This window comes from Bos taurus, chromosome 15 (assembly GCF_002263795.3).
Source record: "Bos taurus isolate L1 Dominette 01449 registration number 42190680 breed Hereford chromosome 15, ARS-UCD2.0, whole genome shotgun sequence".
In the NCBI taxonomy this organism is placed as follows: Eukaryota; Metazoa; Chordata; class Mammalia; order Artiodactyla; family Bovidae; genus Bos; species Bos taurus.
In genome coordinates, this window is record NC_037342.1 from 51210467 (window position 1) to 51227194 (window position 16728).

Consider the following 16728-nt stretch of genomic DNA (forward strand, 5'->3'; position numbering starts at 1 on the left):
TGGTCAGGGAACTAAGATCCTGCCTGCTGTGTGGTGCAGCCAAAAAAAAAAAACAAGCATAATAATAAAAACAGCTCTACCTACTTCCAAAGTTAAGGATAACATAAAACAGTACATTGAAAAGGGAAAACAGATCTGAGCTTCAGTGAAAATACAGAGTGCTCTGGGTGAGCAACACCTCCAAGTGTTGAGGAAAAGCCCAGAATGGGTACCAAGATATACGAAAAGCTTTGAAAGGAAGAGAGAAAATGCAATCCATTCAAACAGGCCCTGATTCCAGCTTTTCTAACAAATTTTAATAGAGGTTTTAGGTTGGGCCCAATAAAAACAGATATAGACAAAGTACAACCCCTCCTCCCTTCTTCCACAAAGAGCTTATACTTGCAAGAGAGCAAACATCTGTACAATGTGCCATGTGTTACATTAGAACTTTATATGTAGTATCCAGGGGTAATAAAGAAAGCTCTGTATTATTATTAGTTGACTTCTTAAACTGTGGTGTAGCACATGGGTATTCAATGCATTATTCTTTATATTTAGTTGTATATCTTCATAGATTGTATTTTTTTTTTTTAATTAGCAGTAACAAAAAAAGAAAGCTCTGTTGGAGACCCAGTTTGGTATCTTTCTCTCTCCCAAAAAGTGTGACAGCCAGAGCTACAGGGTCTCCTGGAGAATCATTTCTCACAAAGGGTAGTATACCACAGTATGCCCATGAAATCACTCAGGACTGTATCTCAGTCCTGAGATACAGTATGGAAATGAAGGCTTTGAAATACAGGAAATGAAGGGCCCCTGGGGCTCAAAGACAAGTCCTTTGGAGACCTAGGAAACCCTCCCCGTAAGACCTCATCTCCTCCTTGTCAGAGAACAGGAGTTCTTAGCATGAAGGCTCCACATTCCTAAGGCGCCCATGAGAAGAATTCAGGAGGGCTTGTGAATTTGAATGGGAAAGAAATTATATCTTATTTTCAGCATTCTCTTACCGAAAGTTAGCATTTCCTTCAATTATATATTAAAACCAACCACAATATTATTAGCACCACCTATGATTTTGTCACCAACAGAAATTACAGACATTCCCATGCCACATTACCATTGGTGAAGACATCTCCAAATATTATACACAATCATCATTACTTCAAAATTATAGTAGTTATCAGAACTGCCACAGATCACACGTGACTGCAATCTTCCTGTCTACTGGCTTTCATGTGAGGTAGTTGGCCAACTATGAAGCAACTCTGCCCAGTTATTGTTCAGCCGCCAAAGAGACCCCGTGCACTCACACTGGTGCTCCAGACGTCTACAATACCCCCTTTCCTCCAGCAATCCCCAAGTCAGGCTACTCCCCACCAAGTTCTCTTTTGCCTCCGCCCAACCCCTCCTTCCAGGAAGCCCTCCCCAGCCACCTTAGCCTAGCTCAGCCCACACAGAGCTCTTTTAATCCTTAGCCTACACTGTCTTCCCTGCTTGCTTCATTAAACTTGTGTATTATGTTGTATTTAATATTCTCTAAATACATATCCCCACCCCCACTCCCAAACTAGACTTCTTTGTAGCCCTAGGTTCCTTCCAATTGGACTTGTGGTTTGAATAACTGATTAAGCCTGGGTCCCTGACTCAAAGGTCTTTGTCTAGTTCTACTAATAACCCACTGTGGAATTTCTGTGTGATGCCCCTCTGGACATCAGTTTCCTCACATGTAAAAAATAAGTTGAACTAACTGATGTTTCCACCTCTAAACTTTTGAGTTAAGCAACCACTTTTTATCTCCCCAAGATCTGAGAAAAATTATGGAGGAAACTGAGAAGCCTCCCCCAGTTCTCCCAGGCAGGGTTAGTCACTTGCTCCTCTGGGCTTCCCACAGCCTTCTGTATGTATATATTATACCTCTACTATAGCCTTTATCACAAAGTTTTGAAAGAGTGTATAACCCAGTGGCTGAGGTGGAGGTGGGGAGAAGAGTCAGACTGCCAGAGTTCAAACTCTGGCTCTATTCCCTACTATCTGCACAACCTTGGACAAGTTACTTGACCTCTTTATGATTTCATTTCCTTACTTATAAAACAGAGATAATACCAAGCACACACAATGGTTTTAAGAATTAAAAGAAATATTTGGAATAGTGCCTGCCACACAGTAAGCACTAAAAAATGTCCATTGCTATTACTGTTGATGTTAGTGATGTTATTGATGTCTTACCAGGCACTAGGTTCCTATTTTAGCTAGCTCTCTTTCCTCCTCTCGTTCTGTGCCACAGCACTCCATGTTTTCTTCCAGAGTACCTACCACAAGATACTACATTTATTTATTTATTTTCTATCTTCCCACTAGACTCTAAACTCCATGAGGCCAGAGAACATGTCCGTTTTGTTCATCCCAACACCGGAACTTCCCTGGTGGTCCGGTGGCTAAGACTCCCAATGCAGGAGACCAGGGTTCCACTCCTGGTCAGGGATCTAGATCCTACATGGCACAACTAAGAGTTTGCATACTGCAACTAAGAGCTCGAATACAGCAACTAAAGATGGTACATGCCCCAACAAAGATCAAAGATCCCGCTGTGTGCCGCAACTAAGACCCAGCGCAGTCAGATAAATAAATAAGCAAACAAACAAATATTTAAATAAATAAACTCCCAACACCAAACACAGAGCCTGGCCCAGAGAAGACACTCAAATATTTGCTGAATAAAGAGCACATGAACTGGCACTGTCCAATGTTTGCTAAATAAATTAACCTAGTTAAGGATGACTGTCAAAGCTGAGGTATAGGTGCAGATGATGTCCTAGCTGCCCTAGGATTAGAGTGACCCTCTGCCCATCTCCCAGTATTAGTCTCAGCCAAGCCCCACCCACCTGCTGTTGGCCCCAATCCAGTTCCGGGAGCTACCCTCAGCTAAAATTAGCATAGCCACCAAGATGGCCAGGCCATTTATAGCCTTGGAGGCAGCAGCAGCTAGCTGGGTGGGCAGGCAGGACTCTGGCCTCCCACTCCATTAGCAGTTGATTGAGAAGCCAACCTGCACTCTGTAGACTGCCTAGATGCCTTTCCTCCAAGGCCCTGTTCTAGCTCTGCTGAGTCAAACCACAGTTTCTGAGTAGAGGCCCTCAACCAACACTGGCAGTCACAACCCCAGACTCATGTGGGACCCCTCACACACATTCTGCAGGAACATTTTGAGTTTCTAGAGACAACAGGGTCCAGAGACTAAGAGAGGTTCCAGGCATCAATTTCAGGCCAGTTTCACAAGTGCCAGCCCCAGAGCAGCACCACCATCAAGCACAGATCTTTACTGAAAAAGTAATTTAGCACAGCTGGGTATACAGGCACCAAAGAGCCAGAGGTGACAGGAATGGCTTCTCTACAGCTCAGTAAGTTCTCCTAGCAGAGCACTGCCTTCCCTAGAGAGCTAGACCTTTATGATAGACATATATACATCCAACAAGACAAAAAATGCAATTTTCGGGCCCCTGCAGAAGACCCTCCAGAGGAGAAAAATAAAGCCCTTTTATTGGATCTTTCACTAGGGCCCACTAACTCACCAGGAGGAAACTAACATTCTCTTGCCCTTGCTTAGTGCTCCTTTAACAGGGCAGGGCCTGCAAAGTTGGAAGAAGGCTAGGTCCTAAGATTAGAAAACTGAGCATAGGACCCAGTTTCTTCAACAATAAAAACAGGGATAATACCACCTGCCCCACATTCTAATTGAGCATTTGCAAGACTTTCATGGGGAAAAATAGCTGTGTGGTTGTAACATACAAACTTTAGAAAACCTACAAATTGACTAGATATGTTGACTCTGACTTAGAAAAGTGGCTGTTTTAAGGCTAAGTAAAACTCCTGAGTTCTGAGGATACAGAGGGAATCGAAAGGCTGTGTAAAAACCTCCTCACCAAACCGAATCCACGAGCCCAGACTACCTCTCTGCAGAAACAAGTTCCTATCTGAGTCGGAGACAAAGCCCCAGACAGGCGCAAAGGGACAACCTACCAGGACAACAGTGCTGGGGCCTCCAGTTTACCACAAACCATAGCCATTCCCAGCACCTGGGTCTCTAAGATTTCCTGCCTGGGGTTCAATATTATTGTGACAACAGAAAGTAATTTCTGAACTGAGAGGAAGAAAAAAACCAAAAGAGAAGCTTTAGTATAATCAACATAACCAGGCCTCTAAAATACATTGTGTGGAGGGCTGTCTCCGTAAGCTTCATTCAGGGGGTGGTTATGAGAGATGAGGAATGCCTCTTACCTATGGCATACACAAACACACAAATCTTCCTGACAGCTAGCTAGTGCCTAAATTCAAAACTTCATCCCTTTTAGCACGTGTCTAAAATATAGAACTGTTCCTCACTGACCAAAAAAAAAAAATATATATATATATATTCATTTTACATCAGGCACTCCTATTTTAGGGTGAAAAAGGAACATATTATTAGTTACAAACAGGGATGTCACTGGGACAGCAGAAATGCTCCTCAAGTCTTCTTCACAGTTTGACCTACATCGGCCTACTAGTCTTCCCCTTCACAGCCCAGTGAGAACCAAGCTTTCAGTTAGTTTCAGGGGCCAAGGAGACAATGTGTGGCGAAACAGGATCAATATGCAAGGAGGTCCTATCTTCAAAGCTACATCCTAGGTGCCATGCTTATACATAAGGCAACTTCTGGCCTCATTTGTAAGTTAACCCTTGAGGTACCTATAATCACACCCAGCCCAGTCAAGGAACTTAAAGGGGGATTACCTAAGAAAGGGTCTACCACCAAAGCCAGCCCCAGAATCCATCCATGAAACTTCCTGGCCACCATGACACTTCCTTTTCCTCCTTGTATCAATGGGTATTCACCGAGGCTACCCCTCACCTGAGCTTGCCCATCCGTAGAAAGAATCCAGCTATAAATTCTCCTTACTCTGCAGCCCACTGCTTTGGGCAGATCCCAGTGACAGTGTGAGAGACATGAGGGTAAAAAACTGGATTCCTTCTAAGCCTTGTATAAAACAACTGAATTTTAAAGGTGCTTTTTTTTTTTTCCTGCAACAGAGCACCAGGGCTCCTACTTTTTTGACAAGGCTCGATGAGTACACAGGAAAAAGCAGGACAGATCAAAAATATTGTGGAACTCCTACCATCATCAGTCAGAAGAAACAGAGTAAGTCAACAAGTGGTCCCAGGAATTATATCATGCCTATGTCAAGAAAAGTCCATTTAACTCCCTAGTGATAAACAGCATTCCATCTAAGGAACTGCTTTGATATTTCAAATGGGCACAGCTAGGAGACAGCAGATTACCTAAGGGCAGGGAGGAAATAGGGTTCCCACACTCACTGGAATAGCAAGGCACACCTCAACACTAACTTACAGAGTAATAAAGCTGGCTCAGTCCTGACTTTCCCTGCCCAGTCCAAGTAGCCTCAACCTCCCCTGTGCTGCCAAGTGCTGAAACTGGCCAAGAGCAATAGACTTATCATCTGCCCGGGCCATTATTCCAGACAAGTAGTCCTGAGACAGGGTCTTGACTCGCTGATCTGAAAGGCCAAGGTGCGCCAGAAGCAAACCGTCTTTCTCTGCCAACAAAAGACATCCTGAGAAGGGATGAAGAAAGTTGTTCAAAAGACATCAGCAATAGCTCCTGAACGGAAAGAACTCCCTGGACTCCTAAAAACTGGCAGTGTCATGAGTGGGTCCTCCATCAATCACAAGTGTAGAACCGACTGTTCAAACTTCCCCACTTGGGCAACTCAGTTCTTGCCCGTGGCAAGGCCTTACCTGCTGCAGTGGACTCCTCAGAATTGGCGCCGGAGCCGGTCGCCTTCTCGCTGTGGCTTTGGCTGAGGCTCTGGCCGTGATGCAGGAGGAGCCCCCAAAGGAGCCACAGGGCAAGACGAGCGCACACATCCATGACTCCAGGTCTCAGTCAACATGCGCCTGATGGAGACACCTCAGGATCTCAGAGGCAAAGTCGGGAGCCCGGTCCTGGAACCCCAGGCAAGATGCCCTCGAGGTGCCGCAGCTGTCCAGCCACCCGCGCGTCTGCCTCCTCCGACAGCCAAAGGTCAAGTGCTCCAAGTTTGGGAGCGGGAGGAAGGCCGGCGTCTCCGGCCCAACTGTGGGTCCGCTGGAGCTGCGACGGCCTGAGTGCCCTGTCAGCTCGAGCCGCTTCCGGAGAGTTTGGACAAGGTGGCCGCGGAGCCGCTGTCCGCTCCGCAGCCGGCTACACCCCTTGGGGAGTGGGTGAGCGGGCGGGACCTCCCGCGGGCACCGGAGTGGGGGAGGGAGAAAAAGGAGGAGAAGAAGGGGGCACCTGGCTTCGCCCCGCCGGGAATCCGCGAGCAGCGCAGGTTCGGGGAGGGCGTGCGACTTCGAGGCCCCCGCGGGAGCGGGTGGCTCGGGGATCCCAGGCCTCCAAGGCCGAGGTCAGCGATCCCGCCCAGTCCCGTGCCCCGGCCGGCGGTGCCCAGGTTCAGCAGGCGGACGCGCACGGGCCAGGCCCGGGATAGAGGCTCGCGGGCGTGCGGCGGGAGGCGCGGGGCGGGCCCGGGGCGGGCGGGGGCGTGCTCTCCCGCAGGCCCGCCCAGCGCCGCCCGGCCCCCAGCGAAGCCCGGGCCCGCCCCAGCGCCGGGCTTATCCCGGAATAACCTGTTGTAGGCAGCCGTCCGGCACCCACAGACCCCGGAGGGCTCTCCCGGCCAGCGCTAGTCTCCTCTAGGATCCCTCTCCCCAGCCAAGGGTCGGGTCCCAAGCCTCCCTTTGGCCCACTAGAGTCTCTCCCGTGCTAACCGCCCGCAAACGGACGGGCTGGCTGGCCCTGACACGCAAGTCGCTCAGGTAACCCAGGCCTGCGGCGGCGGCGACGATGATGACAGTAGCCCGGATCTCCGGGCCTCGGTGCCGATCCACTCGCCTCAGCTCTAGAGCCGGGCAGGGCAGAGGGCCTGGACACTACGACTGCCGCCGGGTACTGCCCGAGGCCACAACGACCCGGCCCGGTTCAGCCGGGGGCGCGTTCCCAGCCCCCTACTCCCGGCCGGCATCCCAGGCTCCGCCCCTCTCGCCGCGCCCCGCAGCCAATCGGCTTCCGCCTCTCTGCAGCTTAGGAACCCGCGCGCTTAGTCACCCCTGTGCAGCGGCCCCTGGTGGGCAAAGCTAGGTTATGCGGCCCGGATCGGAGCTCGCTGGGAGGCCCTGCCCCTTTGCAGAGGGCTGAGGAATTAGAGCGAGGACCCGCCCCGGGGGGAAACTCATTGGGGCCTGCTAGTGTTTTCAGAAGGAATGATGCCAGAAAACAAATCGAAGCGTCCAAACCTGTATAGGTAAAATGGCCCCACACATTCCTAAATGGCCAAAGGGCCCCATATCTGCCTTCCTGACCTGCTTCCCCCCACTCCTCCCGCCATCCAAGCTAAGTAGGATGCCCTCCCTTAACTCTCTCAGCCCGTTTTCCTACCCGTCCCCCTACCCCCTCCCCTCTGAGGTTTCTGCGGGTAGGGCCTGTGTAGGTTCCTCCCTGCATCTCATTCTCCCAGCTCTGTGTGTGGCTTGAGGGTGGTAGCGACTTGAGAACGAGTGCCCCTATAAAGAGGGAGAAGCGTCTGGGCCTCCCTCAACAGAGCCTGCACTTCCTGTTCTCTTCTCAAGTGTGCTGTCAGCAGATCTTTACTGAAACCTGCTCTGTGCCCTGCCCTGTCCTTGGCACCGGCGGCAGGAGAAGGGATTAGGCCCCGGCCCTACCCTGACCGTGCTAAGCCAGCTACCTGTTCTGAGCAAGCCCTCTGAAGATCGGGAACACGGATTTGCCCAACAGCTGCCGGGCTTAAGAGTTAGGCTGTTAATATAAAAATACACCTCCGACGTCATCTACTACCACTCTCCCCACTCTCTTATTAAACTTCGGTAACACTGGTCTTAAGTTCCTCAAGCACATGGAATCTCAGCCACCTCCCAGCCCTCGTAGCTACTGTGGCTTCTACCTAAAACACTCTCTTCCCCTCCAGGGCCCCCCCATCAACTCCCTCACAAGGCTGACTTCTCATTCTTCCAGATACAATTCAAGGGACTTCCCTGGTGGTCCAGCAGCTGAGTCTCTGCACTCCCAAGGCAGGGGAGTAATCCCTGGTGAGGGAACTAGATTCCACATTCTGCAATTTAAAGATCCTGCATGCTTCGACAAAGATGGGATATCCCACGTGCTGCATCCAAGACCCAGCACAGGCAAATAAATGAATAAATATATATTTTTTGAAAGATACAGTTTAAGATCTTCTCCTCAGAAACTTCTACTCAACCACCTCAAGTCCAGAATTGGACCATATACATATCTGTCTTCCACCACCCCACTGGATTATGACTTTTCAGACGTTAGGGCCTGTGCTTTATTCATCTCTGGGAAATGGCCATCCAGTCACAGGCCCTATATGTAGTAAGTGCTCACAAAAGCTAGTTGACATAAGTTAATTCATTTGATTGTACAAATATTTATTAACAACTGTATGTTGGAAAACTGGCCCTAACAGAAGATAAGCCCCTGATAAACTCATAGCCTTAAACTCAAACAGCAAAGTGGGAAAATAGCTAATCTTATTGACAGAAGTAGATGAGAGCAATAGGGAGTGGTAGGGACTGGGGCACCCTGGGGGCAGGCAGGAAGGTGGACTCAGTATTGCTGGATCATCTTTAAGAGAAGATGGAAGTCTGGACTTTTAAATGATATAGCCCCTTTATCAACAAGGACCTACTGTATAGCACAGGGAACTCTATTCAACATTCTATAACAACCGGCTCAATGGTAAAGAATCTGCCCGTCAATGCAGGAGATTCAAGTTGGATCCCTGGGTGGGGAACATTCTCTGGAGTAGGAAATGGCAACTCACTCCAGTATTCCTGCCTGGAGAAGCCCATGGACAGAGGAGCCTGGCAGGCTACAGTCCATGGGATCACAAAGAGTCGGACACAACTGAGTCACAAATACACATGCTCTAGAGCCCAAAATTGCAATTACTGAGCCCGCCCTAGAGCCCAGGCTCAGCAACAAGAGAAGCCACTGCAATGAGAAGCCTGCGTACTGCAACTAGAGAGTAGCCCCCACTCTCTACAACTAGAAAAAAGCCTGCGCAGTAACGAAGACCCAGCACAGTCAAAAATAAATTTTTTAAATTATTTTTAAAATTTATAAAAAAATATTCTGTAATAACCTTTATGGGAAAAGAATCTCTAAAAGAACGGATATATGTATATGTACAACTGAACAAAGTGTATATTTGCTGTACACCTGAAATGAACACAACATTGTAAGTCAGTTATACACCAATATAAAAATTAAATTAAAAAAATTTTTAAAGACAAAAAAATGATTCAGCCCTTTAAAGGTATGAAACCCTTTATAGGCCACATAAAGCGCATCTGTAGCCTAAATTGATCTCAGACTATAAGTTTATAATTTCTCCCTGACCCAGTCCACCTGCCTGCGCACTCATTTGTGTAAAAGAACACAAAAGAGGAAAGTAAATCAAGCTTAATACAGCTCTTTTAAATTCAAGTGCATCATTTCTCTTAGCTACCATGTGATTTCTTTGGGGGTATGGGTGCAAAACCCATTTGGTACAAAGAGCTGGGGTCTTGGAGGCAGGAAGCAAGAGTCTATTACCAATTCACACCAAGACCTTGAGACTCTCGGAGCCTGTTGCATTTCCTGTGAGGCTAAAATGGTGTCTGGGAACTAAAAATAGAATTACCATATGCTGCAGCAATTCCACTTCTGGGCATATGCCAAAAGAAATTGAAAGCAGGGTCCCAAAGAGATATTTGTACACTCGTTTTCATAGCAGCAATATTCACAATAGCTGAAAGGTGGGAGCAACACAAGTAAATGTCCATAAATGGATGACTATATATATGTGTATATATGCAATGGACTATTATTCAGCTTTAAAAAGGAAGAAACTTCTATATGCTACAACATGAATGAACCTTAAGGACATTATGCTAAGTGAAATAAGCTAGTCACAGAACGACAAATACTATATGATTCCACTTATATAATATATATTTTTATATATTTTAATATATATAAATATATATATATTTAAATATATATGTTCCTCGTGCCTCATGCTGAGTTGCTTCAGGCGTGTCTGACTCTTTGAGACTTTATGGTCTGTAGCCCACCAGGTTCCTCTGTTCATGGGATTTTCCAGACAAGAATACTGGAGTGGGTTGCCATGCCTCCTCAAGGAGATCTTTTCTCCTGACCCAGGGCTTTAACCTGCATCTCTTACATCTCCTGCATTGGCAGGCAGGTTCTTTACCACCAGCGATATAAGTTTCCTAGAGTAGTGAATGAAGAAGGCGATGGCACCCCACTCCAGTACTCTTGCCTGGAAAATCCCATGGCGGAGGAGCCTGGTAGGCTGCAGTCCATGGGGTCTCGAAGAGTCGGACACGACTGAGCGACTTCACTTTCACTTTTCACTTTCATGCATTGGAGAAGGAAATGGCAACCCACTCCAGTGTTCTTGCCTGGAGAATCCCAGGGACTAGGGGGGCCTTGTGGGCTGCCGTCTCTGGGGTCACACAGAGTCGGACACGACTGAAGCGACTTAGCAGCAGCAGCAGAGTAGTGAAATTCATAGACACAGAAAGTAGGATAGTGGTCACTAGGGCTGAGGGGAAGGGACGATAGGGAATTGTTGTTTAAGATATAGTTTCCATTTTGCAAGATGAAAAGAGCTCTGGAAATTGGTTGCCAAACAATATGAATGTACTTAACACACTTAAAATGTAAATTTCATGTTATGTGTATTTTACCACAATTAAAAATAAATGGTGTCTGAAAGCAAAAACCATGGCCTGGACAACAGGAGAAACATTCTTGTCTCATCTCTGACTCCCAGATCATGATGTGACATCAGAAAAGCTAGTTTCCCTCTGGATCTCAGTCTCCCCAACTATAGGATGGGTAGGTACCCAGTTATTGATCCAGTTCAGCTTTAATATTCTACAAGGTAGGAAAGGACTTCCCTGGTAGCTCAACTGGTAAAGAATCCACCAGCAATGCAGGAGACCTGGGTTCAATCCCTGGGTTGGGAAGACCTCCTAGAGGAGGGAATGGCAACCCACTCCAGTATTCTTGCTTGGAGAATCCCCATAGACAGAGAAGCCTGGCGGGCTATAGTCCATGGGATTGCAAAGAGTTGGACACGACTGAGCAACTAAGCACAGCACAGCAAGGTAGGAAAAACCTGAGACCTCATGGATCTTTCTGGATCAGAAGCTGTGACTCTCACCTCAATTGACCTTACATTGTGTTCTCATCTAAGTGTAGCCTCCGTAAGAGCCCCTCACCACATTGTGAGTCTCAGGAGGAAACCAAGAGATTGGTTTTGCTTTGTTTTTTCATCTTGGTGTCTTTTTTTTTTTTTTTTTTAATGTTGGGTTTTTTGGCTGTACTGGGTCTTCGCTGCCACATGTGGATTTTCTCTAGTTAAGGTGTATGAAGGCTTCTGTAGTTGCAGCACACAGGCTTAGTTTCCCAGCAGGGGATCAAATACAAGTCCCCTGTATTGGAAGGCAGATTCTTAACCACTGGACCATCAGGGAAGTCCCCTCAGTGTTTTCTTAAAACCTATATACCAAGCCTTTACCATATACCAAGATTATCTCCCTTGCATCACTCTACATTCGGCAGATGTTGGCTAAATCAAACTAATTAACAATTTTTATGCCTCTATTCCACTATTTGCAAGAGCTTTCACATCTGTTATCTTATCTCTCCCTCACAAGACCTCTGCTAGGTAAGTCAGAGACTACACTTATTCTACAGATGAAGAAACTGAACCTAAGATGAATTGTGTCATGTTCTCTTTCTCCTTTGGGATTTCCTCCCCATCCTTCAATTCTCAGTTCAAGTAATATAAATCAGCCATGCCTTGACCACTGATGACAGTATAGCATGAACCAAAAGCTCAAAAAAATAATAAAGTCAGCTTAAAAGTCACCTTCCTTCCTTTGACTCCCTCTTTGACTTACCTTGTCTCTCCTGTCTTCTGCTATACCTTAGGGTACTTAAATAGCTAAATTATGATTATCTAGTAAGTATCTGTCTTCCCCATTAGCTTCTGAGCTCATCAAGGACTTCATTTCATTTACCATTGTATACTCTCAGGCTAGGACCATACTCAGTACAGAACTGGTACTTGATAAAAGTGAATGAATGAATGATGTGTGTTCTTTATAGTAGCTTAGCTGTCCTTTCTCCACACCAGAGGGTTTCTGATTACCAATAGCTTTCATCTGGAAAGTGAGAATCTTCAGAAGAAGTGTGCTAAAGAGTCCGAAATCTGCTCAGAAAAATTTAGGAATCTGTGAGTTTAGACTGTATTATCTATCAGTGCTGCTCCCTGGTGTCCAAAAATGGCAAGTACAGCTATCACTAAGAAGCTGCCCAAAGTCTGGCTGAGTAGGGAATGAGGACAGAAATCTCGGCTTCTAACAATTTTTTCCAGGCCAGCTTCACAAAGAGAATCATCTCCCTTTGCAGAAGCCCTGCTAGACTCTTAATGCCAATGTTCATTCATTCATTTAACATCTACTGAGCCCCTGTTTGTAACAACCCAGTTCATACCCCCAAAGAGCTCAGTTTTTAGGGGAAATATATAGATGAAGAGTAATTAGAACTTGTTGATAATGTCTTGAGAGAAATCGATATGGGGCAGGTGAAGGAACACAGAATTACACAAGTAACTGCCTACAGCAGTCAGACAAGCTGTGTACAAGCACTGAGGCGAAGAGGAGGGTGTCTGGAGTCACACTGACTAGATTCACATCCTGGCTCTGCTGCATGACTCTGGGCAAGCTGAGCCGCTCCTGGAAAATACCAGGGCTGAAGAAGAAAGAATTTCCCAGAGGGGAGTACGCCAGAAGACCTGGGTACCACCTGGTTTGGAGAATCTCAAAGATGCAAAGATGTCCTGGAGGCAAACAGGACAACTATTGTACTGCCTGTCTGAGAGGAAGGACACTCCTGAAGGGATTGGGCATGTGCTTAGTTCCCCCTCCCCCCATCCAGTTATTTCCTTAGAGGGAATCAAGAACAATGGATCGGAGGATACAATGGATCAGAGGATGCAACTCCAGACATTTGTTTCATTTGCCACTTCCCGTTTGTTCTTTCTGCTATCTCCTGTTCTGTCCATCATGTTCTCATTTCATGAAATGAGACGTGTTTGTCTTTGGGGGTAGCAATAAGAAGAGTGAGGAGGGGGAGACTCCCATTTCTACTCAGGCAGGTTGAGAAAGGGAAGACCAGGGAATCAAGACAATTGAGTCCCTGGAGCCACATCAGAGAAAAAGAGCTCAGATATGTTGTCTCAGACTGTAAAGTATGAGCCTACAAAGCAGGAGACCTAAGTTCGATCCCTGAGTCAGGAAGATCCCTTAGAGAAGGAAATGACTACCCACTCGAGTATTCTTGCTGAAGAATCCCATGAACAGAGGAGCCTGGTGGGCTACAGTCCACGGTGTCACAAAGGGTTGGACACAACTGAGCAACTAAGACTTTCAGATTTAGGGTTAGCTTGAAGAGGCTGGGACTAGGACTGAGCAGAAGATCCTATGTGCCACTGGTGGGTTATAGAAGCTGGAACTCAGTGAGGACCAGGCTGGAAAGACCCATTTGGAAAACATCAGGGCAGGGGTGAGACCAGTGAGGGGCCTTTCTCCTCCTCTCTGTCTCCATCTTGCGCTTTTAGGGGAACTGAATCAGCTTTAGCATTTGACCTTGAGAAAGAAGGAAAAATTATCAGGGGGAATAACTTGAAAACAACATGAGTGAATGGAGAAATTAAGTAATGTTTATTCATTGTACCCTGGGCAATCTGCTAGACTCTTGGCTTGCTCATTTCACTGAATCCTCATAATCCCACAAAGTACACAGTATTGTCATTCCGATTTTAAAATGAAACTAAACGGCTCTATCATATACTCTTACAGCACTCTGTACTTTTGAATCATTACCTGTTTAAGATTTATCTTCCTCGCTAGTTACATCAGGATAGGGGCTTGTCTTTTTGTTTTCACCACTGCATCACTGGCATGTGACACTATACCTGGCCCAGAGGTTTTCGATAAATATGTGTTTAAGGAATGAATAAGAGAGGTCATGTGACTTGTCAAAAGCCACAAGGTAAGTGGTACAACAAGGATTTGAATCCAGGACCGTTTCCCTCCAGAACCTGTCTCTGACCTCTATCCAACCTCACCAAGTCCTTTCATATATTGTCTCACTTCTAAATGTCCTAGTTCAGTGACCTTTTCTCTCAGCTGCTTGTGAACACAAATGTACACTGTCTACCAAGGATTCACCCATTCAGGGAAAGCAAATGAAAGAAACAGCCCATCTGGGGTTGTGCCCTCTTCCTACCCTCTTTGTCTCATTATCTTCTTCCTCCAAGAAGCCTTTGCAGACACTCCACCTGTCTACCTGTCTCCCTCTCCTTTGGCCTTATTGGCCCTTCCTAAACCCATGCCATAAAAGTAGCCTCAACTCACCTGGCCTCTGACGCGTCCACACATATTAGTTATGGGTTATTAAGGCAATTTTGTTCCACAATATACTGAAGGCAAATGTGTGCTCAGGCCTGTCTGTGCCAGGCCCAGTGGGTGGACACTGAGATGAATCAGACACAAACTCAAAGGATGTATATTTAGTGGAGAAGGCAGACATTAGACACAGATACAATTAACTGGAGCACAAAGCAAGATGACCTAAATGGTATTAAAGAAGTATGAGCAATATGTTACATGCATAAACCTTAATTACTTAATGATTATTTTGAAGAATGTATCATAGAAGGTCACAGCTCAAAGGTATCATCTTGGTTCAACTCCTTGCTTCCCAGTGGAGGATTCTGGGACCCAGAGTAAGGCAAGACCATGTCTGAAGTCTCACAAGCCAGTCTGACTGAGGCAAGACTAGGCTTCAGTTCTTCTGAAGCCTAGCCCAGGGCCCTTTCCTTGTTTGCGATTAGCTTGATATATAGCAGTCCTGGATCCCATTAGATCATGACATTCTCAAGGCCAAGTCAGCTTCTCCCACCTAAGCAAGCTGAACCAGGACCAGGCATGAACAAGACCAATGCCTTAGGAAATGCAGTCATCCCAAGCTGCCAATCCAGGCTTTTGGCCTCCTGCACCTATCTTTACTGCTATGCTTCTAAAATTGACTTTCGAATATTTTTGCAGAAAACTTTTTTTTTTTTAATGAGACTTTTATTCAGAACACTAGTATGTAAGTTAGACAAAAGCAAACCAATTCTAGTTGAAGGGAAGGAAGGCCAGAGCCCCACTATTTTCCCACACTCAAGTTCTGGGAAGAGAACTTTAGAAACACAGTTCAAACACCTTTGTTCTAGGACACAATTTTTTTTTTTCAGATTAATTACTTTATTCAATATTTTCATAGACATCTACTAATACTGAAGGCCAGTCATAGACACTGGTCTTTTGGAATTACAGCTTTTCATTCTCCCAATTTGTGACATTTGTCTCTTCCTATGAAATTGTCAGTAGACATTCCTCATCACTATAAGCTACACTTTCTAAACTTTTCTGCATATTTTTAATTCTAGAAAAATTAATTAATGGTGAACGTTGGGATCCAACTCAAAACCTTCCAACTGCTTATTTAGGTTGTAATGCCTTACAGTAGTTTTAAGGACAATATGGCCTTGAACTATTTTCTATATACCCTCAGAGCTGCCTGTGTAACACTTTTGCTCCAAATTTCAATCCTTTCCAATCATTGAATAGAAACATTTTCCTGTTTTTTTTTTTTTCACCCTTGTTCTGCTGTCTATTTATAGTCATTGTCATTCTCTTCATATTTCAGTTATTATTTCTAAACCATGGGGTAGATAATCCTCATGAAATTTCTACTTATCTACCTGATTGAGAAGTAATTTCACTCACTTTTGAAATATATACCTATTAGTGGTGGTGGTTCAGTCACTAAGTCATGTCCCACTCTTGCAACCCCATGGACTGTAGCCTGCCAGGTTCCCCTGTCCATGGGACTTTCCAGGCAAGAATACTGGAGTGGATTGCCATTTCCTTCTCCATAGGACACAATTTTTAATGGCTTCATGAAAGCCATTTTAGTATGTGGTCCTCCACTAAACCCTGTCTTTAATGGGAACTCACAATGCTTCCTTCATCATCAGATGCCAAGCACCAACCATGGGCTCCCATTAGAATATGGAAGGAAATCAGATTTTCCCCTTGTCTTTCCTGGTTTCTTCTCCTCCACAGAGAGGAGTATGTCTCAAGTGTTGTGGGGAGGGAGGCTGCTGCTGCTGCTGCTAAGTTGCTTCAGTCGTGTCCAGCTCTTTGCGACCCCATAGACGGCAGCCCACCAGGCCCCACAGTCCCTGGGATTCTCCAGGCAAGAACACTGGAGTGGGTTGCCATTTCCTTCTCCAATGCATGAAAGTGAAAAGTGAAAGTGAAGTTGCCCAGTTGTGTCCGACTCTTAGCGACCCCATGGACTGCAGCCCACCAGGCTCCTCCATCCATGGGATTTTCCAGGCAAGAGTACTGGAGTGGGTTGCCATTGCCTTCTCCAGAGGAGGGAGGAGAGAGACCCAAATTCTGCCTGGAGGTTCTGAGGATGCTTGAGCAGAAAAATCATGGAGAATGAATTCATCCACTCAGTCATTTACCAGCCTGAATCTG

General features: G+C 46.1%; 1 protein-coding gene across 10 annotated transcripts in view; it reads right to left on the reverse strand.

Annotated features, from left to right (window-relative positions):
* Positions 1 to 6509, reverse strand: part of STIM1 (stromal interaction molecule 1) — a 204557-nt gene extending 198048 nt beyond the window's left edge. For 9 of the 10 annotated variants that reach the window (XM_059874875.1, XM_059874873.1, XM_024975389.2 and 6 more), the window contains exon 1: positions 5773 to 6509. In XM_059874875.1, coding sequence (XP_059730858.1) covers positions 5773 to 5901 — 129 coding nt within the window. In that variant the 5' untranslated portion in view covers positions 5902 to 6509. 10 annotated transcript variants of the gene reach the window in all.
* Positions 6510 to 16728: the final 10219 nt, after the last annotated feature.